We start from the raw sequence: 23,878 nt of genomic DNA, 5'->3' as shown, positions 1-23,878 counted from the left end.
GTCGCAGCGTGCTGTGAAACAAAGAAGACTTCTCTCTCATTTTACTCAAAGTAATAAATGAAATAGAAGGCTTATTCTGTGTTAGCCTTGTAATAATTAATTGAATCATTCCATGCAATGCCAAATATCATCAATTTATATGTGTTGTAATTGGTATTGACTGTAATTTGTTCGGATGGTTCATCATTCATAAGCCTTCTTCATCAAATAGGAGATAGAGACTTCTTGTGGAAATGTAAGGAAAGGCCGTGCTACTTTGTCACTGCCAGCATTAAAGAAGTTCAGTCATCCTTATAAAGGGGAAAATAATTAGTTACATACTCTGAATACAAATAATTGTAAACATTTATTCTGTTTAGTTCCACTCTTAGTAAGCGTTGTTTATATGTATCTATAAAGACAATATAAGTAATTAAAACTATCAACTCATCTTGTGTGCAGTTTTGTGGAGGAAAACTTGATATTGACGGACTAAAAATAATCAATGAATACTTAGACCTATAAGTTCTAACATTAAACAACATGATATTTAAGCAGGTCATTCACAATGTTCAAAGAATCCAAACGAAGAGTTGGATTTTATGATGAGATATTTTTTATTCAGAGACGGAAATTTGATGAAAAGACTTTATGAGTCTATGAAATTGATGTAATACCAACACTCATACACAGAAAAGATAATCTGGGTATTTTGGCATTATGTTAAAAAAATGAAAATAATTGAACATCAAAATGGTAACATTGACATATGTTTTGGAGTGGAACAGCTTAGCTCTCGTGATATTTAATCAAGGTTTTGTCCTTATCGGTTCTGGTCCTGATTTTTGAACCGATACCGACAAAGTCGAACTCAGACCAAAATATTTTGCTTATCGGTCTCCGTTCTTGTGCTTTTTCCCCCTATATAATATAGTAAAATAAATTAGTTTTCATCAATAAGTCAATTTTCGAAGTTTTTTTTTTTTTTTGCGTTTTCCAATAATTTTTTTACGTTGTCAGGGTGATACAGTTTTATCTGACTTCCAAATAGCTAATGGCTTGTTATGGATCTGGGAACTGGTTTTAAGCACCAGATGGTGCAAATAAAAGAGGAAAGGGGTTAGGGTAGATTATGGATCCAGGTCTGCTACTAAGCTTGTTGGGCCCTATAATATCTTAACAATAATATTTCTTAAGTCAGGGCTTCCCAAGCTTTACTATGCCAAGCACCGCTACACTAATAAATTTTTAGCAGAGGCCCCCTTTATATCTACTATGTATGTATAGACTGAAAACAATCCTTAATTCTCCACCATCCTACACTCCCCCACCCCCGCCCTAGTCTCCCCTCACGGCCCCACTTTGAAACCCATTGTCTTAAGGCACCTTAGTTTTCGGGGCCTTTCTGGCACTTGGGGCGGTGTAAACTCTGTGTATAAGATAGATACGCCCCGTTTGTATCTAATATCATTTCCTGGCCCTAATTTTCTAGCGGAGCCTCTTGTTTTAAGCCCCTGTTTCCAAACTGAGCCTGTATAAAAAAAACGAGACTGATCAAACTGAACCGAGACCAAAACCTTTGAAATGAAATAACCGAGTTGATAATTATGTTGAGTGCAGATGTTCACTCCTCACAAATTAAATAATAATGACAGCAGACTAGAAAAAGAAAAGAGCTAAAAAATGTAACCGATTTTCATGATTACTTATACATGCGTCCCAGGTCTGAAATCCAGTTTATAAAAATCAGATTAATGTTTAAGAAAATGTACAAAGGCTGATAGTTAATGTGATTTTTAAAGAGGGATCATTTGGGGAAAACTTACTAAAAATTGATTGAATGCATTAAGAGAGATAGGAAGAAATATTACAGATTTGATCACTTAAAATCATACAAAAAAATTAATTAAATGATGTGTCAACATCTACCAACTGGAATTCGAAATACGATACTAGACAAGAAACAATGGGACTAAGAGGCAATTTACTAGAACAAGGTAAGGCAAGAAGAAAATGGCTGGGCATGCACAGTAGATTTATAAAATTAATTAAATTTTTGCTTTTTAAATTTACATAGTATCAATAACCAAGACTCGTCCCAATGACATCACCTCAAATAGAAAGAGAGAGCGATTTATTTTATAAGTCTACTGTGCATGCCCAGCCATTTTCTTGTTGACTAACCTTGTTCTAGTAACATTGCTAACCGGACGCTAAGTTCTACTTCACAAAGTACAGCTTTTATAAGATGAATATTTCTTCGTGAAACAAAAGTCCACCACACCCACGAAATCTTCAAGTCTTCTAAATATTTGTTAAAGAAATTCCTCGAGTTTTATAACATCTATTGTCCCAGTTGAAGAGTTGAACGAAGGTTATATTTTTAATCTGTTTGCTTGCTTGTTTGTAAGCGGTTTGGTGCTTGTACCATGTATGGGGATGCGAAAATTGTCGAAATCCTCGTGAGCATACATTTAATAAAAAATATAAGTTGCTAAACTCTAAAATATTAGTCATCTTACTAATTATTCTCCCTATTTGAAAATCCAAATATATGAGTGAGGAAGGAGCACTATAGTTCTGATAGTGATCTCTGTCAGCAAATATGTTATCTATTAAAATTGCCAAAATCTATTTTCCTTTTTAATTTACACTCACGTTTTTCACATCTCTAAGAATGTACAACAATTTGTATTCACATTGCTCATCACGACGTTAACTCACTAAAACAAAAATTTAACCTATATTTTGTTGTGAGCAGTCAATGTTTCTGCTTCTTTTTTTCTATATTAAAGAACTGAGCGTTGATTGAAATCAGTTATGGATTCTGAGCTCAAAGATAAATTGGATTAATGGCTTCAATTCATTTGTAAAAAATTTGTGTTCCCCAGTGTAATTAATTATGTAGATTATATTTATAATAGCAATTAATTATAGCCCCGTTAATATTAGACATAAAATATATAAAAATATCTTTATTGAATAAACTAACAGTTAAGAGGATTAAGTATATACAATAGATATTTTAATATAAAACAATTATGAAGCATCCTCTATAATTTCATCGTCATTAACAGGTACTGGCTCTTCAAGGCAATGTCTTATCCCTCCCACATATCCCTCTGCCTCTTCAACAACATCTGAAATGGCTCTAAAAAGAGTACAAGAACTCTGTGCTGCACTCACATGTATATTATAAAACTGACATCCATCCTTTTGAACACATAAAATCTGACAGAGTCTAACTTTGTCACGCATTTCTCCATTCGGGGGTAGAGCGATGTTTTTAATGTGGTCACTCGATATGAAGCGAATACGATTTCTTGCACAGTCAAATGCATCTTGAGGCTGTTTTGAATTTTAAATGATTAATTTTTGAGGAAATGAATATAGCAAAGCCATACACTTACTTCTATTGTAACTTGAGACGACAAACCGTCGCTATCGTCCGTTTTGTTAGACGTAGATCCTCTTAGGGAAAGGGTATCGTCACCAGAGATGACGATACTCGTATCAGTATCAGTATTTGGTGAATTCCCAGTAGGTGATTCGTCAGTTGGTGAATCGTTAGTAGGTGAATCATCAGTAGGTGAATCGTTAGTAGGTGAATCGTCAGATCCGGTACTTAGGGGTATAGTAACTTCTAGGGTTTCAGTTAAAAATGAATCCGCTATTGTGTCTTTTTCTTCACATTTGATCCCAGTATCACATTTTCTAGATTCCTTGTCAAAACCTTTGCATTTTCCACTCTCGCAAACCCTTTCTCTAAACTGAATACCCTCACCACATGTACCCACACACTCTGACCATTCTCCAAAGCTTCCCCATCCACCTATTATATTTAAATAAAGGATTTATATTCGTATATTAGACTTGCACATTTTCAGGTAAATATTTTTAATCTTTATGGAAGGGGAGAAAAATATTAACCCGAAAACTAATGTATATCATAGTTGTAGTAAAAAGAAGTTCATTAATTTCCAATAGATACGCTTTAGTAATGTGTATCTCGCGCTGTATAGGGGCTATTGGTTTATGCTGGATGGCTTTAGAAAGGCAATATATGTTTTTAAAACACTTTTGTGATTATTTGACTCAGTATTGTTTGAGTGCGCGTGAAAGATGGACACCAACAAAGAGAAAATAAGCCTATTTACAGGTTTTTTTCGAACAAGGCGAAAACGCCAGCCAGGTGCCTGAAAATGTGAATAGGGTTCTTGGTTCTGATGCTGTAACAACCAAAAACGTGCAATTTTGGTTTCGTCGATTCTGTTAAGGTAATTTTGGTGTCAAAGATACACCACGCTTTGAAAGGCTAACTGTCGAAAAAAATTTGATTGCCAAGGATGGAATGGGGAAAGAAATAAATTTTAAAAAATTGATTTCTTTTAACTACAATGAAAAGTGGAGAATCCCCACACCTTTAGATTCCCTGCAAATAAGATTTGCGACGGGTTTTTCAACAGTCCTTAAGTTAATTTTTAAAGTTTCGCAAATTTCTTTGGGGATATCTAGACAATCCTCCTTTGAATGTAGATTTGGTACAAGTTTAGTTACATTTCGACATGTTTGTGTGGGCTCAATTCTGCATGTCTCTCTAGGAACATCTTGAATCACATCCTTTACTTCTGTGACGCAAACCTCCTCTTTTAGAAGGGCACAAGTATCGGGTCCACATATCTTTTTTGATTCTTGAGTACACTATGTAAAAAAGAAATGAGTATTATACTAAGGATTATAAAGAAGTACCCAGTAATGTGAGTTTCCAAATCTATCATACGTGTACACTAAAACAGCACGGTCTTTGTGGATCGGACCAACGAATTATTTATTTATAAGAGCTTTCTAAAGCTCTAATCTTAAAACAAAATATTTTAGAGTATTTCTTATTTGGGGGAGAGAAAATGCCACCAAGAATATAAATATTAAATTTACAGAGACGTGAGTATTTTTCTTCTTCCAAAATTTAATTTATCGTGGCTTTTTCAGTTTTCTCCCAACAAGAAAAGCTTTAAATCACAGAACCTCTTCATTTTGAAAGGAAGTATTCCTGAGGTTCGTAGATTATATATTAAACGCAATGTCTTATAAATATGGTGTTCATTTTGAAACATCCTTTTTTACGTGTACACATTTAATAGATGTGGAAACTCACCTTTAGACAGAAAATTACCTTGATTTCTTCTTGTGAAGATTCTGAGTCCACAGAGCTGATACAAACTAAAGTTATAATATAATGTTATATATCAGTGAAAGTTAGGAACGAAAAGAATACCTGTGCTCGGAACCGTCACACAAATCTCTTCTCCTCTTTTACCGCTAGGATCGCATTCCCTTTTGTATCTCTCTTCGCATATTTTCACTTCTTGTTCCACACTTGTAGGAATATAATTTATACGGCAGTTCTTTTTAAAGTCCTCAGTGCATTGTCTGACCTAGAATGATAAAGTAATGAAATCATATTAAGATTTTGTTGCATCAAATTTCATCATAACCCACTTTTGTCGGTTCATATTTGGTTGTATATCCTTGTACACATTCAGTTAAGACTGTTTCTCTGCACTCAACTTTTTCATCATACATTTTGCTCGCAACCAATTCGATTCTTCTTTGGCAAATCTCACCATTGGTTTCTGAAGATCCAAAGATAAGGAGTTTCTTCGGTGGACCTTTTGGGGGATCCAATTCTCCCTCTTTTCTCTAATGAAATAAAATTGCAAACATATCCTAACTTTATTTCTTTAATGGGGTGTCATCAAATTAAAAAATAAAATAAAAACATCCAGAAGGTGGCGCCCCTTACTTTGCCATAGTTAAAGCTTTAAACAAAGGGGTCAAACAAAGACCGCGTGATCAATGTCTGTACAAACTGCTGACTTTTTTTTCCGCCCGCTACGAACGTAATATTATTATGTACTCCATATGTAACTATCCAGGCTTCATGAACTCACCACTTTTAATTGAATTTACAAGGCAAAATTCGGGAAAGTCAAAGAAAAATTTAGAAAAAAGGTTAATATTACGTCATCTGTGGTATCATAAAACTGACATCTTGCCTGGGATTATAATTCACTACGCCCATGTACTTGCTCAAGCTAACAGCTGCGTTTCGCTACTTTGTTTTAAAATTATAATAAACGTAAGTAAAAAATTAGCTACAAATAAACATAAACAGCTTATTTATTTTTAGCTACTATATTTGGCTTTGTAAATAAACTACTACTTAAAGATAAACAACTCTAATACCCCATTAATAATAATGAACTACGAACGGATATGAACTTACAGGACTAGCTAAATTTGACAATTTAATTTCTTCTTTGATTTCATTTACCCAATCCCGATGCTTGGAATTTACATTTGAGGTAAGATGTTCACTCTTGGATTGATAGACAATGTTCTTTCCTCGCCGAATGGTTATTTCCATGGATTCATTAATAAGACAAATGAGAACAATCTAAATTCGATACAAGTTAATTAAAAAATACAATAATCTAATACATTCTTACGTATGCAAATTTAATAGCGACTGTCATCATCCCATACAATACGTAAGGATCCTTTCAAACACCCAGATTCGACTAATAATTCTCCTACAAAAAGACTTTACTTTTATACATTTCAAATCTCTTTATTTCATTTTTTGTTTTCATTTCATTCTTTGCAAAACAGGCGAATTAGTTAATTGAGGCATATGGATTATTGCATACTCTAATTTGCTCACTTTCACTCTCATATTTGTTTTAATAATATTAATATTTGGGTTTTAATATATATTTAAATAAGAAAATCATATCCAGTTTTCTTCTACCGTAGTTACTTTGTAATTTTATGTGAATCATTCTAAGGTTTATTCTGACTTTTTGATATATCCCATGGACGGTTCTAGGACTCTTAGCCCCGAACCCTCAATCCCTTTTAACCCCGAGTAAGTAACCCCCCCCTCTCTTTTTTTTACCCACTAGGATTACCCCGTATTACAATAAATAGTTACCATTCAACGAAACATTCAATCTTTTAACAAACATAAATATTAATTTAACTTAATGACGTAGGTATTAGTGATGTATTGGACTTCTCCTGATCTCATCACTTGTCATGGAGTTTATTTACAGTGTATTATTATTTCATTTTGGATCTGGAAAGCATCCAACCCAATTCATACTACGAGCAATATTTTGAGCATGGAAAAGAACAGGAAGAATGTTGGCTTTCTTGTGAGCTCGCCAAAGGTTTAGGTAAACCTCACATATTATCTAGTTAAAAAAAAGTATTGAAGAGGTAGTGAAGATTTAAATCGTCCCCTAAATCTCGGCCGTTGATGAGTATAATGCCAACCATGTACCTTTACAATGATCTTAATAGAAATGTGATCCCCAAGGCTGAAGGAGTAAAGTTCTTTTATATATTTTGTCTTAGCCTCTCTAGTGAAAGAGGTCCCTCAAACTTGGAGTAGAATGATTTCGCCTTTGCATGAAAATATTTATCAGGGGCGTCAAAGTGTGGGCTGAATGGGCTGTAGACCCTCAAAATGAAGGAATTTCTGGTTTTTAGTAGATTTTTTTTCGTCATTCGGGCAAATTATGCAACAAACCAAAACACTTAATATTTAAAACAATTTCCGAAAAAAAAATAATTTTCTGTGAATAGCTTTTTAAAATTTCTTTCCAAAAAAAAAATGTTACTTTTTGTAAATATGTATAGATTTTTTTTTAAATTTCGAAAAAATTTAATTATGGAAAAAATTAATTTTATAACTATGGATTTTTGAAAATATTTTCCGAAAGATTTAATTTTTGAAAATATTTTCCGAAAGATTTAATTTTTGAAATTTTTTCAAATAATTTCATAATTGAAATTTATATCAAATAATTTAATTTATATTTTTTTTTCAACTAATTAAATATTTGAAAATTTTTCCAAAAATTTTATTTTCTGTAGATAGTTATGAATTTTTTTTTTTTTGGTAAAAACGTAGTTTTTTTATTTTATTTTTTTAAATTTAATTTTTTAATTTTTTTCTAGAAAATTTAATTTTCTGTAAGTAATTATGGATTTTTGAAAAAAAAATTCAAAGTTATAAATATTTAAAATTTTTTACAAAAACATAATTTTCAATGAGTAGTTATGGATTTTTGAAATTTTTTCCACAATAATTTAATATTTGAATTTTTTTCCAAAAAATTTAATTTTCCTTGAATGCCTATGGATTTTTGAAACATGACGCTCCTGTTTATTGATCATTTTTGCATTTCTAATTAGCAGTAACTTTCTGGTTCGAACTCATAAGTAGCATTGCCTGAATAGCCCTACTAATAACCATATAACTAATTTATGACTTTGGCCCTCTATTGTTTACTAACCGTATTTAATAATGATAATGATAAAAAGGATGGTGGTAAAATGGTTGGGGGAGTGAAATGCTAGGGAATGACGTACCTGGGATGCTTCTTCGGGAGTAAAATGACATGGGTAGTTGACCATGTGGTGTAAGCGCCATATACCTCCTAAGGCCATACCGTATACTGCTACAAAAATGATGGTTTCCATCATTGATTACACTACCTATGCACGTCGTTACCTTTAGTGTAGCACACAGCCTTTCTCCGAAACAAAATAGAAGAATGCCCAAAACTCCTATGATATAGGAAGACAAAATAGATAGCTACGCTTTATACAAGATTACTAATTCATATTTAAAATTTTAATATTATATGTATGTAAGTACATAAATATAAATTGATATGATTGATTGATATCAAGTCAGACGAGGGAATCCACATCTGAAAACAAAATAAATGTGTTATTTTTATGGTAGCGAGGTAACGCCGTGAGAGCTAGAAGAAATAAATTGTGTACGGACATATTGCCGGAAAAATGACAAATATATTTTATTTTATTCATGCTGTAATAATGTACTTATGATTTCCATTCATATTACTCCAATATTAAAAGATAAAATGTTAATTTTTAGACACAAATTACAATCCTTTAGTGTTGACTAATTAATAATTAATTGATTCATTTAATTTATAATGATGCTTCAACAGTTGGATTCAACGTTTGTAACAAAACTCCTGAGAATCGGCCAATAAACCTTGATACTACAAAATTAAACAGTGTATTTTGTTGCCTGTTGTCGATGATTTTATTTCTGAGGTGAATATTTTTTGTACTGCTTTTAGCAAGGATTTGTGCTAATTGTGTAGTGTAAGTTTTTCATCCAATTACAAAACCATCTTTAGAGTTATAGAGTCAGAGACGATAATAAATTAATGAACACTTCATAATGTAATTCATTGAGATTAATTAAACATTTTGTCTTTGAAAGTTGGAGTAACATTAATTGGAATCATAACTAAATAGTATTGTAGTATGAATCATCATAAAATATTTTTTTTTTAATAAATGTGTCCAATTAGGCAAAGTGATTTAGAACAGAAAGAAATATATATTAGTATATTACTTGCACAAATACGCTATCTTAAAGATAGCCAATGAAAAATTAAAAAGATTTTATTTATATTTAGCTTATTTAATATTTATTTTAAAATTCTAAACTAAAACGATTTTCTATAAACTATAGAGTTATTTCATCTCAAATCAGCCAAGACCTTACACCAAGTATCTCAGATTTTCTTCGTTTTTAGGTATTTTTTTATCCCTTAGGTACTCCAAAAAACAGGTTAGTTTTGAGTATATGGTTAACAAATTTGTCCAAAAAAATAGTGGTTTTTGAGATATGGACCCCAGAGGAGAATGAACTTCATAATGTAATTCATTGAGAATAATTAAACATTTTGTCTTTGAAAGTTCTGAAACAGAAATAGTAATTTCTGAAGGTAATGCCTTACTTTATGGGTCTTCTGATGTATTTCTTTTTTAATTCTACATACAAAGATGATCTCACATGGATTTTTTTTTTTTCTACCAGTACTTCTCCAAATATTACCTAAATTAGTTTTCGGATCCTTATGTGAACCAGTCCATATTTGGGGAATGGTGCTTAACGAAAACATCAGTTACTCGGGAACGCTTCATCGTAATGACTTCAAATTTTGGCAGGAGAGTAATTAGAATAAGAGGTAAAACATATCTAAAAATGAAAAAAATCTAAACATCTTGGTGTAAATTTTGAAAAAAAATTGCTGATTTGACATGGAATGCCCCTATAATTATATAATAGGTGCATTTCTATTGTAAAACCTTCTTTTTATGCAACATTTTTGGTTGTTTCTGTCCATTTGACGTAAATAAAATCAAACCTTCACCAACTTTTGACACTCTTGAAAATGCAACATATAATTGAAAATACTGATTTTGGTAAATATAAAGCAATTTTTTCAAAAGTTTGACCCTGCAATTTATTTACTCTCATTATCATTGCTAACTTGCCATGTTCCTTCTTCAACAATAAAGAAGATTGAAGATACATGCTAAGATTAACTCTCTCATTCTCTTCCTAACTCCTTTTTTTAATTCGTATTCAATATACGTTCTTCTTCTTTCTGTTAGTACGATAATTATTTTCTTTGTTTTTTTGGTGCATTTTCGAATCTACAACTCATGCGTAAAAAAAAACTTTGAGACCCGCGGAATCGGTCTTGATTTATGAAAAAAAAAATCAAGTTATTAGCGAAAAAAACAAACTTGCCGTCCAGAGCCCAGGAATCTGGTCTGATCAGAATGAAACATAATCTTAGGTACGTAAATTAGAATTCTGAACAACTTATTTTTTATTTCTTAAGTCTGTATCTGTCTCTATTTTTGAAATAAATACCATATATATTTTTATGAAGGGCATACAACTATAATATTATATTATAATTCATTGTCCGTTGACTAAAGTAATAAACATCTTCCTCTATCAAGAATGTTATCAATTCCCGCCTTTATTATTCAATATTTATGTATTATTACTTATTAGATACAGATAGTCTAAAATAACGTCTCTTTCTGTCTCGATTTCTAAAAATGGAGGCCCAGGAATTTGAAAATACTTACCGGACGAGAAACAGATGGCTTGTCGGATTTGTCGATATAAATGTGCCTTTAGTCAAACTTTAACTCTGATCTCACAAAGATGCTTATTGCATGTAATATACCCTTATCTATTGCTAATCGTCCTACGTTTAAAAAATTTATGGAGAAATACACGGGTAAACCTATCCCTTCCCGAGGAACCATCATTAAATTAATGAAGGATGTTGGTATTGATGTCATTTATAGAAATACCCCCATTGTAAATTGTGAAGTTGAGATAATTTTCAGCATGTTTTGAGTCATCCACACCAAACTAGGATCAAAGTTATAGTAAAAAGTAAAAATATTTACTTTTTTCGAAATAGAACTCTGAATTTTGTACCATCTAACAGGAACTATTGATTTTTTTAAATTCTAACCATAAAATATTATTCTATTTTAGCTAAAAATATCAAAAATTAGGATACACAACTCATTTAATGACAAAAACAACTTCTTAAATGGTCACAACAACGGGGGTAGTAGCTTTGGATGGTTCACAACTAGTTTGTCTGACACTAGTTTTTTCGCTTAAAGACTTGGGTATGATCATTAGGTTTTCCAATATTACATAGTCAATAAATATTACTTTTTTATCACTTAAGGCTTAGCTATGGTTGATGGGCTCCAAGAAATGGTGTTCAAAAAACTCATAAAAGGCAAAAACAACTGTTTAAATGGTCACAACAACGAGGGTAGTTACATTGGGTGTTGCATTATAATTAGCAATTGCGTATATCCTTCATGATAATAGTATGTTATATAAGCATACCTAAATAACGGGGAAAAATCTTTTTTGATGCTCTTAATAGGGAGTAATATCGCCGGACATTACTACATAATTAGCTTTTGCTCTAAATCTTTACGATGAATTTATTTCTAACATTTTTTATTAATATATTTATTGTCTAATTTTATGATTTTGACATTTACTTTATTATTAATCATTATTTAGATCTCATCGGTAGAGATATATCTATCCTGTGCATAATTGTATATAACAACTTCCAAATGTTGAAAAAGGGGTGATTATCTTTTTGATTAAACTCCACATCTGGTTTGTATTTTGCAACCTAAAGTTATGACATATTTAACTGAATTCTGATATCAGGCCAAGAAAATATTATTTGGATCAATCTATTATTTAATTTAAGCCTTCTTTTTTAAACTTGGAACTTCAAATATATTTTAGATACTCTACTTTGTCGTTTCATTAGTTATTATTTTGAGAATATATAATAAATTACAATTTCATAGAGTGTGAACGTTTTCAAATCTACTGTAAAGGATAAAAAACGTCTAAGTCAATTATACGTAGTATATCTTCATTAAACATTTTGCTATTATCTACTTCCGTTATACCCTCAAAATCATAATAAAGCAGGCAGTTGATAATCACATCAGTATTTTAAACAATGATACCGTAAGTCTTTCTCTCCCTCCCTCCCCCTTCTCCTTCACTCGTTTTTCTCTACAGGATTATCAACTTTGAATTTATAGTATATATATTTAGTTTTTAACAAGTTATTTTGGATGCAGCTTGGCATTGTGAGGCAGATGTCTTTTTGAATATAAAGCTCGGGTTGAAGAATTCAGATCCTATAACGCTAAAACAAGAATAACTTATAATCCGAAGAGTATAGAAGCTTTGATTAAATTCAAAGGTCAATTTTTTATACCCTTGATGATTATGACGACGAATCTTTGCTGAATTACCCCTGCAATCCACAAAGGCATACCGTTTTCGGATAAAAAATTTCCCACAATCTTTGCATGGGTTATATTATTACCCAAAGGCTACCAAAGATATGAAATTGAGCGGTAAATTTCTTACCATCCAAAATATACGTACGGGAAGATAAAATTATTTTTCTCCAAGTCCTAACAAATTTAAATAGTATTTAGATATAGATTGAGCTTCGTCTGTTAGTTTAATAAAAGTCATTTTAAGATGCCATTGTCTAGGAACAATAAAATATTTTTTTTCCTCTTTTTAAAGGGTAGTAAAAACGACATTCGCCAAAGGGGGTTTGCGCCTTTAGGTCATGAAAGGTTACAATATTTTTTTCCAGACCTCCTTTTGCTAATTTCTTTGGAGTGCTAAGATTACTAAATAAGAAAGGCATCTTAACTTTGGCTCGGATTATATCCAGAATAAAATACCTAGTGAATAAAGGAACAGCTTACCAAATAATGAGTTTAGCTGCAGCCCATACCCCATCCAATGTTACTAGAACAAGGTTAGGAAACCAGCAAATGTTCCCACCCTTGTTCTACTAACATTGATCTCATCTACATAATTTTACGTAAATGAAACACGCCTTTACCATTATTATTTCCTGTATCACGCGACCTTTCCACCAAAAAAAAACAACACCAAGTCATCTACTTATCAGGCCCTATAATAAGATAATTATAATATTTATTAAGCCAGAGTTTACCAAATTTTACTATGCCAAGACCATCATACACTAATACTTTTTAGCAGAGGCCTCCTTTATACGAAACATGTGTACTATGTATGTGTTGAGTGTAAGCAATACTCAATTGTCCATCTTCCTGTATCCCCTCACGACCCCCACTTTGAAAACTATTGTCTTAAGCAGCCTTAGTTTTCGAAGCGCCTCCTGGAACTTGGATAACTACACACTCTGCATGGTATAAGGTAGCTACTGACCTGTTTGTATCTAATATCATTTCCTGGGTCCGATTTTTTTAACGACGCCCCTTGTTTTAAGTGCCTGTTACCAAATTGAGCCTGTATTAAAAATAATCGAGACTGATAAAGCTGAACCGAGACCAAGACCGAAACCGTTGAAATGAAAGAAACGAGACCGGGACCAATAGAACCGGTCACAACATTGCTAAATATTTATTTATATCTTTATGATTGTGATAAAACTTAATAGTAACGACGTGTTAAGTTACTTGTAACTTTGATTATATTCATAGGTTGATCCTGCTCATAAATGATAGATTTTCATTTGAACTACTTTTGGTTAATCATGTGGTAAGATTGATCAATTGTGCTTGCCTGCACATAATATAACTGTTATATGCACTGTTTCACCAAATTAACCAACCACCCAAAAGGTGATGATACAATTTCCTAAAAAAAAAGAATTAACAATACCTTATCAAATTACACTACTAATGAATGTATTTTATCTTTTGTACTATGTATTAACATTGTTATTTAAGTATTTGAACAACTTTTAATTCACATCGTTGATTATGTTATACTTATGAGAAATAATAATATATGCCCTTCAAAGCTATTAGATCGGAATTAATTATAAAATTTCCCTACGTAACTCTTGCCAAATTATTGTGGATTAATTATGATATCATATCTGTGAAATATTAAATCGAGTATGCACATATTAAAACAAAAATGTTTAGAAATATGATGCTTTTGTTCCATATTAAGCTCTAAGAATGACATTTTAAATCTTTTCTTCGTAAGAGAGGATTTTCGTAATTTTAATAAGATTGTCCGTTTCAATAGTCAAAATTATAATAACTTAACTGATTTTTTTTTCTCTATTTACACGCAAATGCATCTCAATTCATCAATCAAAACGATTAGATAACACATAGATTATGTATATTTTTTAACGAAATATTAATTTTAGAATTGTTTAGAGCTAATATAATATGATCATTATGACGAAAACTCATTAAATTGTATCAAGATGTATATTCCAAACTCATTTAGTTTGAATTTCCACAGTTCCATCCTTTTGCCCAAAGTATGCAGCTTTGGCCATATTAATGAAGAGGCCAGTATCTACAATACCAGCAGAAGAGCAGAGTTTTAAATTGACAGATTCCCAATCGTAGTTTTTATTCAAATCAAAGAACCAATCCAAAATTAAATTCCCATTATCTGTAACCAAAGGTCCAGCCTTTGCTTTAGCCATACGTAATTGTGCCTCACCACCAAAGGTTCTCTCTATAAAATTTTGTACAGGCTTATATGCAAGAGGAAGGACTTCGATAGGAACATATTTCCAGGATGTTCCAAGTTTTGTGGACTTTTTACGATAATCTGCAATTACAACAAAATCTTTGGAGAATTGTGCCACAACTTTTTCCTGAGCAAGGCAGCCACCGCCACCTGAAAATAACATTTTAAAATGCATAAGTTTTACGTGATTGAATGATCACTAACACATCGAAACTATATATGATAGGATGTGGTCAAATGATTTGTATTTCAGTTCATAGTTCACTTTTCTCAAACTCTTCACTTTCAAAAATAATAAAATTTTCACTTAAACGTTTTTTTAAAAATTGACAATTTTTTTTTTAAAGACTACTAAACAAAAGGCTAAGCTTAAAAATAATAAACTTCATTATAAAAAAGATGATAAAATTCAAGTCTTTGGATGAAGATAAAAATTATATATTTTTTATAAATTTTCAGAACTTTATTTCCTTCCAAATAAATCCTGCCAAGGTGGAATTGATAGATAAAACTTGGTTTGCTAACAATCAAACATGAAAAATTTGAAAAGTCCATCCAATTTTTTGCAATAAGCCTCGACACACAAAAATACACCATTGATCTCACATTACTCTTTAATAAATACCTTTGATGAGAGTTAAATCGCTATCCGCCTCATCACATCCATCAATTGTTACATCGCAACAATCATGAGACTCGAACGACGTCATGGGTAAATTATTTTCCATGATAAGTTGACGAGCCTTTAATGGTTGGTAATGTGTTATTATAATTTATATATGTAGTTATGTAGATATGCGTACTTGGAAAGAGGTAGGAATACAAGAGACCTTCAAACCTTCTTCCTTGACTCTTTCGGCGAGTCTTTGAACTGCATAGACGATTGTTGAGCCACTGCCTATCCCTACAACGTACCCATTCTTTACATGATTGTTGACGGATTTAATTGCTGCAAATTTCTTGGATTCTTCAATTAAATTGGACATTTTTCTTGAGAGAGAAGACGTGATGAGACCTAGTGTTGAATAGACAATAGAAAAAAAGACTGAGGAAGTGGCCACTGACTATAAATTGATATGATGATGTTATATATTATATGTAATTCTTTTGACAGGTACAACAGGAGTACACTGCATCAATTGTGGCTACACTTTACAGACTTGGGGAACTCTTCTTTCTGTATTTCTATTTAATAGTTTATAAAACAAATCTTGTTGGCCCAGGAGTGAAATATTCATGAGACAACAAACTCGTTTTTGTTGTTACTACCCTTTTATAATGTTGCCCAAATGCTCCATTTCTCAAAAAGTAAGTATCTAATGCTCTTATAATAGAGCTTATTGCCTTTCAAAAAAAATTAATATTCATACATAATGTGTATTATTTATAATATTACCTTGAGATACCAAGGATCTACTTTTCCTTGCGAGCAACATTTATTTTGAATTGGAAAAATAAATGTTTTCCTTGGCCAAATTGTTTCAGGAGATATAATTCTAATAAAATAAATACATTGGAACATTAAACACCATAAATCCAATAATGGTAAAGAATAAGGGATACACGATTCATCTATAATTATGATGTTCGAACCCTGAAAAAAATTCAAAATAATAATAATATTGACTATTAATATTGCGAAATAAGTATTGAGTAAAGGTTTCGTGAGGATGATATAATTTCAAACAAAACGTATTTTCATAGAATATACCGTATGTTCTTAAATGTTTCTTATCTAATAAGGAAAAATGAAGTAAAAGTGAATTTTGAGTTCTTCTGAGCTTATATGTATGCAATGAGTGACTTACTATTTTTTTTTACAAAACTAAATGACTATCAGAATTGTGTGAGGGATTGGGATGCTGGGAGTAGTAGAAAATACATGATGAAACGCAGGGTAAGCAACCTTGTTTACATTCAGAATAATAAATAATATATAAGTCATAAAATATTATATCAAAACAAACTCAAGGCATGGCAGAGTCGGGAAAAATCGGTGATCCCATTGTATTCAAAATCCCTGATGGTGCGTCATCTCTTCCTAAAAAAGAAGAAGATGTTTTATCCACTAAGAAGAAAAACCCCCCTACTTGTATCATTGTACTGGGAATGGCTGGATCTGGGAAAACGACCTTTGTGCGTCGACTGATTTCATATCTGAATCAATCCAAACCTCCTTATTCCATCAATCTGGACCCTGCTTGCTTAGAAGTTCCTTTCCCTGCTAATATAGACATTAGAGACACTGTCAATTACAAGGAAGTCATGAAACAATATAAACTTGGCCCCAATGGAGGCATTGTTACCTCTCTCAATCTCTTTGCCACAAAGTTCGACCAGGTACTTACACAGTTACAGAAAATCATAAAGAACTCTCCATTTCTTAAATAACACTTATCATAGGTACTTAATCTCATAGATAAAAAATCTGAGTCCTGCGACTACGTTGTCATAGATACTCCAGGCCAAATTGAAGTCTTCACCTGGTCCGCCTCCGGTAACATCATCACAGAGGCCCTTGCGTCTCAATTCCCCACAATTGTTGTCTATGTTATGGATACAGCAAGAAGTGTTAACCCTGTCACATTTATGTCCAACATGCTATATGCCTGTTCCATTCTCTACAAAACTAAGCTACCCTTCATCGTCACTATGAATAAAATAGACGTCGTGAGTCATAAATATGCTCTGGATTGGATGGGGGACTTTGAAGCATTTCAGGACTCTTTACAAAATGAGTCCTCCTACGTCTCCAATCTAGCTCAATCCATGTCCCTTGCACTGGATGAGTTCTATAGTGAATTGAGTGCAGTTGGAGTGTCGGCCATGACGGGTCAAGGCTATGATGAATTCATGGAGGCAGTGGGGAAGGCCAAGGTTGAGTACGAAGTAGAGTATCAAGCAGAGTATAAGAGGTTAAGAAAAGAAAAGGAGGAGGCTGAAAAGGTAATAAATATACTGCTCAATAGTGAAATTATAATTAATAAAATCACAATATGCTTTTTATTTCTCTTAAAAGAAAAATCAAGAAAAACAATTGGAAAAGATAAGAAAGGATGAATCATCAGGCTATGGTGAGTCCGTTCCACTTGTTCATAGCATGCAAAGGGAAGTCGATGAGTCTGCAGTTAAGAGGAAAGGAGAGGATGTGTATCTTAGAACTCATGGAATCGATGACGAGGACGATGAAGAGATAGCAGAGGGGCGAGACTACGATGACGAAGAGGAAAGTAAAGAGTACGAGTCTTTCAAAAAATATATCGATAAGCATAACGAAAGAACTGAAGATAAAATTAACCAATCCAATAAAAATACGGATAATAACTCGTAAATTAATATATAATTTTATAAAATATTCCAAGGATGCATATTTATTCATAAATGATGTTATTTAAGATATCTCATCAATCATTTTGTCCTTTTTAATTGGGTTCTTCACATTCTTGCCACGTCTACCCTTCTTTCTCTTACTATTTTTTTCGTCATGAAGGAATTTTGATGCCTGGCTACGTATGAGCTCATAGTTATCCATGTCTAGATTCTCTTCGTCAATCTTGTATTCGACAACGGAGTCGAAGTCTTTATTTGCTCCCTCCAGAATTTCTTTAAATGACTCTTTTTCAGAATCTTCGTGGATAAGTGTGTAGGCCGTACCAGGCTTCCCTGCTCTTGCTGTACGACCAACTCGATGAATGTAGGTTTTGATAAATCGAGGAGAATCGTATGAAATGACATTATCTATTATACCAATGTCAATGCCACGAGCAAGTGCGTCAGTGCAAACCAGATAGTCAATCTTCTTTTTCTTGAACTTATCCAATATCAACTTTCTACTCTTCTTCACGTTGGAGGACATTTCCCCGACTGTGACTCCGTATTGCCTAAGTAGTACTGTCAAAAAGTGTGCATTTACTATAGATTTTACAAAAATTAAACAATTTTTTATTCCTTCTGTATCCAACAACTTCTTAAGAACCAGGGGCTTGTTCATCAAATTATGAACAGACACATATCTTTCACTAAGATCCATGGGGGTAGTGAAACTCTCCAAAATATTCATCTCATTTTTCCCAACTATATCCTTTGGTTTCACATAAGAACAAAACAACTTGGGTTCATATAAGTTCAGTTCCTGCAACTTTTCAGGGCTTTGACTAAGTGTAGCGGAAAATAATAGTTTTTGCAAGGGTAGTGATTTCATATTTGCATTTTTAACGGTCAATGGTCCAGGACGTCTTCTATTAACTCCTGAGTACACAGCAGCCTCTACTTGTGAGAGCCAATCATTCGAAACATCCTCCATGACTTTATCAGCCTCGTCAATTATCAGATATCGAAGATGTTGTAGAGAAAAGCCGGGAGTGTTGTGCAAATGTTCAACTAATCTTCCAGGCGTAGCAATAATTATATCAACAAGGGAATGATAATCATTATCTCCGCCCAGGCCTTTACAAACTAATTCACTTTGCTCCGTCTTGACGTTTTTACCTTGCCCAGAAGATAAAAGAATCACCTTCAATTTCTCTCCAGCTGTGTAACTTTTAAAAACTTTATAAATCTGCAGTGCAAGATCTTGGACAGGAAGAATGACTAAGGCACGAATCCGTGGAACAACTCTATTTTGAAGAGCTTGTACAATTGGCAGAACAAAGGCTAATGTTTTACCACTTCCAGTTGGAGCAGACACACATATATCACTTGGACGATAGTAATGCTTGAGAGAAGAATCCAACAAATGTGGAACGATTTGTCTTTGAACTGGGAAAAGGTAACGAATTCCGTTATTTTTTAACTTATCGCGAAGTGACTCGGATATTCCTTCTATGTCACATACTAACATTTGATCATCTTTTAAATCATCAGATATTATATTTGGCTCCGCTAGCCATCGAGGAAGAATTCTTCTAGCTTTCTTTTTAGACTGCTTTTGTACGGAATCGGCCCCCAAGATCATGAAATCAGATGATTTTGACGCTTTTTTTAGGTTTTTTTACCTTCAGTGAATCTTTTATAACATTATTGTCATCGTCTTTGGATGGGATAGAAGTGTCCATAGCCTCAGAGTCAGCACAGCCTTTATCATCATCGTCTATGGCCTTGTCTTCTTCTTCCTTTTGATCATCAACATTAGAGGCGATTTTTCTTTTTTTTCCTTACGATTTTTCCCTTTAACTTTTTGACGGAACTTTCCTCCGCATTTTGAGATTCTTCATCTTCTTCATCATAATATCTTTTCATATGAAACAGTTCCATACCGACTCCTATGAGCATTTAGTATAAGAGAAGAACATATATTAATATACAATTAAAATATCTAAAATGAGTATGCCGTGAATACCCATAAGAAGAAGATCAAAATATCTTATATAATGATGTACATATAAAATGGAACTATATTATACAGAATCAATCTTAGTCATAAATCACATGTAAATAAAATTAAATCTGCCCATTGCTTGAGGTAATGAAGAAATGATAGGTCCATAGCCTTGAGAATTATCAAAAAGTTCAAATAAAGGAGCTGCAACGAGCTTGTAATTTCGAGGAACAGCAAAATAGGAACGCTCTGGAAGTTGAACAAGGAAAAGTTTCCGATGTTCTTTTGGTTTAGTGATATGAGGAGGAATGTAGGGATATTGAGGAGGCTCAAAGTTGGGCCTCCACCAATTGCCAATAGTATCTTCAATGATCCAAGTATCCGGATCTTTAGCTTCAGGACGCCCAAGCGTATCTGTCATTATTCTTTTAAGGCCTTGAACTTCGTCTTCCCCCAGCTTGAGCTCTCCTCCTGGGAGTTTAAAGAACGTGGTGCCCAATTGGAGTAGTAAAACGTGTGGTAGGCCATGCTCGTGCACGAGAAGCACTCCTTCCACACTCCTTCGCATCCCCATCTTTTCAAAATCATCTCTCATACGCTGAAATCGAGCTGGAACGGAGGGGTCCTTTTCGAAAAGAGGATCTTTGGTACCAAAAGTGTAGTTGGTTAATGGAAAGAGATTCACTGATCGATTCAACGTTAAACTAGGGTTCACTAAAGAAACTTCTGGGCGGGTTCCTCGAGGCCATCCAGCTCTGGGAGAGGTTAATGTCGACATACTCGAGTCCGTCTTATTTTTGTTGTGTCCGGCTGCAGCCACGCTATCGAGTCCTAACAACAAATAATAATAAACAATCACAACGGGGAATTTATAACAAATAATATTTACTATTTTCTCTCTCCCTCTTTCTAGTCTCGATATTTTCAGTGCTACCACATGACTTTTGTAAAAGGACGTCATTTTTTTATGACTATTTTTAAAAATTTAATTAAAATACACAATACATGGAATACGCATGAGTGTAAATGATCGATTACATACAAAACTATATGATAAAGCTGGAAGGTCTAAATAGTATGCACTTTCTATCCTTGATATGGTTTATATTATGATGTATTACTATAGCCCTCTGAAAAATGCGAACAAAATTCATGATGACCTTTAATTAGCCTGAAAAGTATTACTAATATTTTTAGGTATTATTATATATTTTTAAAAAGACTATGCACGTGATTTTTTTCTGACGTCCATTTTCACAGGGAGCAACAAGTTGTTTTTCAGCCTTTATCTTTGAGGTGTGCCTTGAGATTTTGTATGATTAAGTTGCAAGCATTTCATTTTCACTTGTTAATACTTATTTGTAGGACTGATGGTTCCCTTAAATGACTTTGATAATTAATTATGTATATAAGTATCACAGAAAATATATGTATATTTTTACATATTTATTTGTGATTTTCATCAAATAGCGTGTTTGCTTGCTCAAAAAGTATTGGGTAATATCAAGTCAGATGGTGTATTTATTGCCAATTTGGGTAGTAAAGAAAATAAAAAGTCTCGTGATACAATGGTATTATGTTAAAAGTGGCTTATGGATCGAATATGGTTAGTCAACACAAAAGCAAACTAGAATGGTTTTTCTCTATATTGATTGTGGATTACATTTGTATTCTTCCACAAATTATCGTCGACTTATATTAACAGATTATTATTATTAACCTAGTGGATGCACTGCAAATTGAATTTAAATTATCCAAATCGATTCTCAGATAAAAAGAATAAAAAAATAATAGACTTTATTTGAAAAGGGCTATATCGGGCCCCAAATAAGTATCTTATTTGAAAAATACAGATTCACAACCATAGACTATCCTATCTCATCCCACAAATTTTTGAAAAGTCTATAATTGACTAAATTATGTCTATAAACTATTGACCTAATTTATTTTATGAAGTAAAAAAATATATCTTTTTCTAGATTTTTGTTCAAGGTTGTTTTTATGCCGATGTACTACTGATTTGATAAGAAAGAAATATCCCACGCCTCACTCTATACAAATAGCAAATAATATTTATTTTTTTAAGCGAGGAGAGCCTCAAGGTATTTTTTTTATTTTAATAAGATCCATTCGTACGTAACAAAATAAATCTTATTTAGTGTTCTCCTCCAACTCATCTCTGAGAGGTATATCTTCTGACCACTACAAAATACCAAATACGTCTACTAACAATGTCATCCAGCAAAGTAATCATTTACGGAGGAATGGGAGGCCTTGGTCAAGCCATTGTTTCTCATTTCAAGTCCAAGGGTTGGTGGGTTATGTCCCTTGACACCAAATCGAATGAAAATGCAGACTCCAACGTGATTGTAGATACAACTATGGATTGGTTACAACAAGAGAAGTTTGTGACTCAATCCGTAAGCGGAGCGCTCTCCGATTCCAAAGTGGATGCCATCATCAATGTTGCAGGTAATAATAAATTATGCCTGATTTAGTATTAATCTTAGATGTATGTGTGAATTAATTCTAGGTGGCTGGGCCGGTGGATCCGCAAACTCTAAAGACTTTATAAAAAATGCTGATCTCATGTGGAAGCAATCCGTGTGGAGTTCCAGTATTGCTGCTGCACTGGCTACACAACATCTCAAACCTGGTGGCCTTCTCGTTCTTCCAGGAGCTCAAGCAGCTCTCAAAGGAACTGCAGGTGAGAAAGATAGGACCTTTTTCGTAAAAAAACAAAACAAGCATGCACATCATTTATTTCATAATCATTGTAGGCATGATGGGCTATGGAATGGCTAAAGCTGCCGTACATCAACTCATTCAATCCCTCTCAGATCCCAAATCAGGTCTTCCAGAAAAAGTAGTTACCCTTGGCCTTCTTCCCATCACTCTTGATACTCCCATGAATCGCAAATTTATGCCCAAGGCAGATTTCTCTACGTGGACAAGTCTTGAGTATGTCTCAGATACTCTATTCAAATGGAGTCTCAATCAGGAACGCCCTTCAAGTGGAAGCCTTGTTCAAATGATCACCAAGGATGGAAATACAGAACTTGTTTGTTAAGAGACGACTCCACTCTTTTTTTACTTTTTTTTAAAACGTTGGTTAGTACTTCCTCTATGGATCCTGGTTACGAGTTAACTTTTTAATTCAACTTCGTTATTTATGTGCAATTAATTTCTCAATAAATAGTTAGTCTGCTATTATAAGAAGCATACGCCTTATTTATTAATCAAATACATTTGGTTATACTCTTTATGGTCCCTTGTTTTCTCTATAGGTAAATCCCCTTCACAACATAAAAGTCTTTAACTTGGGAGATTGTTTTAATACACAAAGGAAAGAATGACAGCATACTTATCTATACTTATAACAATTTTTTAATAAATTGTTAGAGTTTGTTACTATTGAAGAAACTTATTTTATAATTTTGATTGTGACACCTTAGTGTCAAAAATTAAATATATTCGACCGTGGAACCATTCCATCACATCATAGCTTAGTAGGAGAGGATAATTTTTAAGAGGGACAACTTCAATTTTTACAGAGTATTAATTACTAGTTGAATACCAATTTGGGACTA

The 23,878-nt window shown here is 33.0% G+C and overlaps 6 protein-coding genes across 6 annotated transcripts; 2 read left to right on the top strand and 4 right to left on the bottom strand.

Moving 5' to 3' along the window:
* Nucleotides 1-2,939: 2,939 nt before the first annotated feature.
* LOC121123309 (uncharacterized) lies at nucleotides 2,940-6,587 on the bottom strand. Its single transcript, XM_040718433.2, has 8 exons — nucleotides 6,489-6,587; nucleotides 6,266-6,436; nucleotides 5,479-5,679; nucleotides 5,255-5,414; nucleotides 5,153-5,199; nucleotides 4,401-4,680; nucleotides 3,390-3,811; nucleotides 2,940-3,327 (listed from the first exon to the last, which is right to left on the bottom strand). The coding sequence occupies exons 1-8, from the start codon at nucleotides 6,516-6,518 to the stop codon at nucleotides 3,019-3,021; spliced, it is 1,620 nt and encodes a 539-aa protein (XP_040574367.1). The 5' UTR covers nucleotides 6,519-6,587; the 3' UTR covers nucleotides 2,940-3,018.
* Nucleotides 6,588-14,530: 7,943 nt separating this feature from the next.
* On the bottom strand, nucleotides 14,531-16,657 carry Rpi (Ribose-5-phosphate isomerase). The gene is made up of 4 exons (XM_040718451.2): nucleotides 16,368-16,657; nucleotides 15,775-15,986; nucleotides 15,597-15,714; nucleotides 14,531-15,121 (listed from the first exon to the last, which is right to left on the bottom strand). Exons 1-4 carry the CDS (start codon nucleotides 16,405-16,407, stop codon nucleotides 14,712-14,714), a joined length of 780 nt encoding a protein of 259 aa, XP_040574385.1. The 5' UTR covers nucleotides 16,408-16,657; the 3' UTR covers nucleotides 14,531-14,711.
* Nucleotides 16,658-16,903: 246 nt separating this feature from the next.
* On the top strand, nucleotides 16,904-18,326 carry LOC121123318 (GPN-loop GTPase 1). Its single transcript, XM_040718442.2, has 3 exons — nucleotides 16,904-17,311; nucleotides 17,375-17,917; nucleotides 17,991-18,326. The coding sequence occupies exons 1-3, from the start codon at nucleotides 16,946-16,948 to the stop codon at nucleotides 18,300-18,302; spliced, it is 1,221 nt and encodes a 406-aa protein (XP_040574376.1). The 5' UTR covers nucleotides 16,904-16,945; the 3' UTR covers nucleotides 18,303-18,326.
* On the bottom strand, nucleotides 17,919-19,925 carry Dbp73D (putative ATP-dependent RNA helicase Dbp73D). Its single transcript, XM_040726756.2, has one exon. The coding sequence runs from the start codon at nucleotides 19,923-19,925 to the stop codon at nucleotides 18,363-18,365; it is 1,563 nt and encodes a 520-aa protein (XP_040582690.1). The 3' UTR covers nucleotides 17,919-18,362.
* Nucleotides 17,919-21,066, bottom strand: LOC121123341 (cleavage and polyadenylation specificity factor subunit 5). The gene has a single exon (XM_071889649.1). The coding sequence runs from the start codon at nucleotides 21,064-21,066 to the stop codon at nucleotides 20,395-20,397; it is 672 nt and encodes a 223-aa protein (XP_071745750.1). The 3' UTR covers nucleotides 17,919-20,394.
* Nucleotides 21,067-22,272: 1,206 nt separating this feature from the next.
* Dhpr (dihydropteridine reductase) lies at nucleotides 22,273-23,507 on the top strand. The gene is made up of 4 exons (XM_040718470.2): nucleotides 22,273-22,390; nucleotides 22,448-22,760; nucleotides 22,822-22,995; nucleotides 23,069-23,507. Exons 2-4 carry the CDS (start codon nucleotides 22,520-22,522, stop codon nucleotides 23,356-23,358), a joined length of 705 nt encoding a protein of 234 aa, XP_040574404.1. The 5' UTR covers nucleotides 22,273-22,390; nucleotides 22,448-22,519; the 3' UTR covers nucleotides 23,359-23,507.
* Nucleotides 23,508-23,878: the final 371 nt, after the last annotated feature.

The sequence above is a fragment of the Lepeophtheirus salmonis genome, chromosome 1, assembly GCF_016086655.4.
Source record: "Lepeophtheirus salmonis chromosome 1, UVic_Lsal_1.4, whole genome shotgun sequence".
NCBI classification, from domain to species: domain Eukaryota; kingdom Metazoa; phylum Arthropoda; class Copepoda; order Siphonostomatoida; family Caligidae; genus Lepeophtheirus; species Lepeophtheirus salmonis.
Note: the sequence above shows the minus strand (reverse complement) of the source record. Positions and strands in the feature narration are given on the sequence as shown.

Excerpts from the sequence above, each read along its gene's own strand:
- LOC121123309 (XM_040718433.2), bottom strand. The coding sequence starts at position 6,518 with ATGATGACAGTCGCTATTAAATTTGCATAC. Across the intron at positions 6,437-6,488 it reads TCGCTATTAAATTTGCATAC|ATTGTTCTCATTTGTCTTAT; the intron begins GTAAGAATGTAT and ends TATCGAATTTAG. Across the intron at positions 4,681-5,152 it reads CTTCACAAGAAGAAATCAAG|TGTACTCAAGAATCAAAAAA; the intron begins GTAATTTTCTGT and ends TTTTTTACATAG.
- Rpi (XM_040718451.2), bottom strand. The coding sequence starts at position 16,407 with ATGTTGCTCGCAAGGAAAAGTAGATCCTTGGTATCTCAAG. Across the intron at positions 15,987-16,367 it reads TAGATCCTTGGTATCTCAAG|GTCTCATCACGTCTTCTCTC; the intron begins GTAATATTATAA and ends ATTCAACACTAG. Across the intron at positions 15,122-15,596 it reads CGATTTAACTCTCATCAAAG|GTGGCGGTGGCTGCCTTGCT; the intron begins GTATTTATTAAA and ends TGTTATTTTCAG.
- LOC121123318 (XM_040718442.2), top strand. The coding sequence starts at position 16,946 with ATGGCAGAGTCGGGAAAAATCGGTGATCCCATTGTATTCAAAATCCCT. Across the intron at positions 17,312-17,374 it reads TTGCCACAAAGTTCGACCAG|GTACTTAATCTCATAGATAA; the intron begins GTACTTACACAG and ends CACTTATCATAG. Across the intron at positions 17,918-17,990 it reads AAAAGGAGGAGGCTGAAAAG|AAAAATCAAGAAAAACAATT; the intron begins GTAATAAATATA and ends TTCTCTTAAAAG.
- Dbp73D (XM_040726756.2), bottom strand. The coding sequence starts at position 19,925 with ATGATCTTGGGGGCCGATTCCGTACAAAAGCAGTCTAAAAAGAAAGCT.
- LOC121123341 (XM_071889649.1), bottom strand. The coding sequence starts at position 21,066 with ATGTCGACATTAACCTCTCCCAGAGCTGGATGGCCTCGAGGAACCCGC.
- Dhpr (XM_040718470.2), top strand. The coding sequence starts at position 22,520 with ATGTCATCCAGCAAAGTAATCATTTACGGAGGAATGGGAGGCCTTGGT. Across the intron at positions 22,761-22,821 it reads TGCCATCATCAATGTTGCAG|GTGGCTGGGCCGGTGGATCC; the intron begins GTAATAATAAAT and ends AATTAATTCTAG. Across the intron at positions 22,996-23,068 it reads AGCTCTCAAAGGAACTGCAG|GCATGATGGGCTATGGAATG; the intron begins GTGAGAAAGATA and ends TAATCATTGTAG.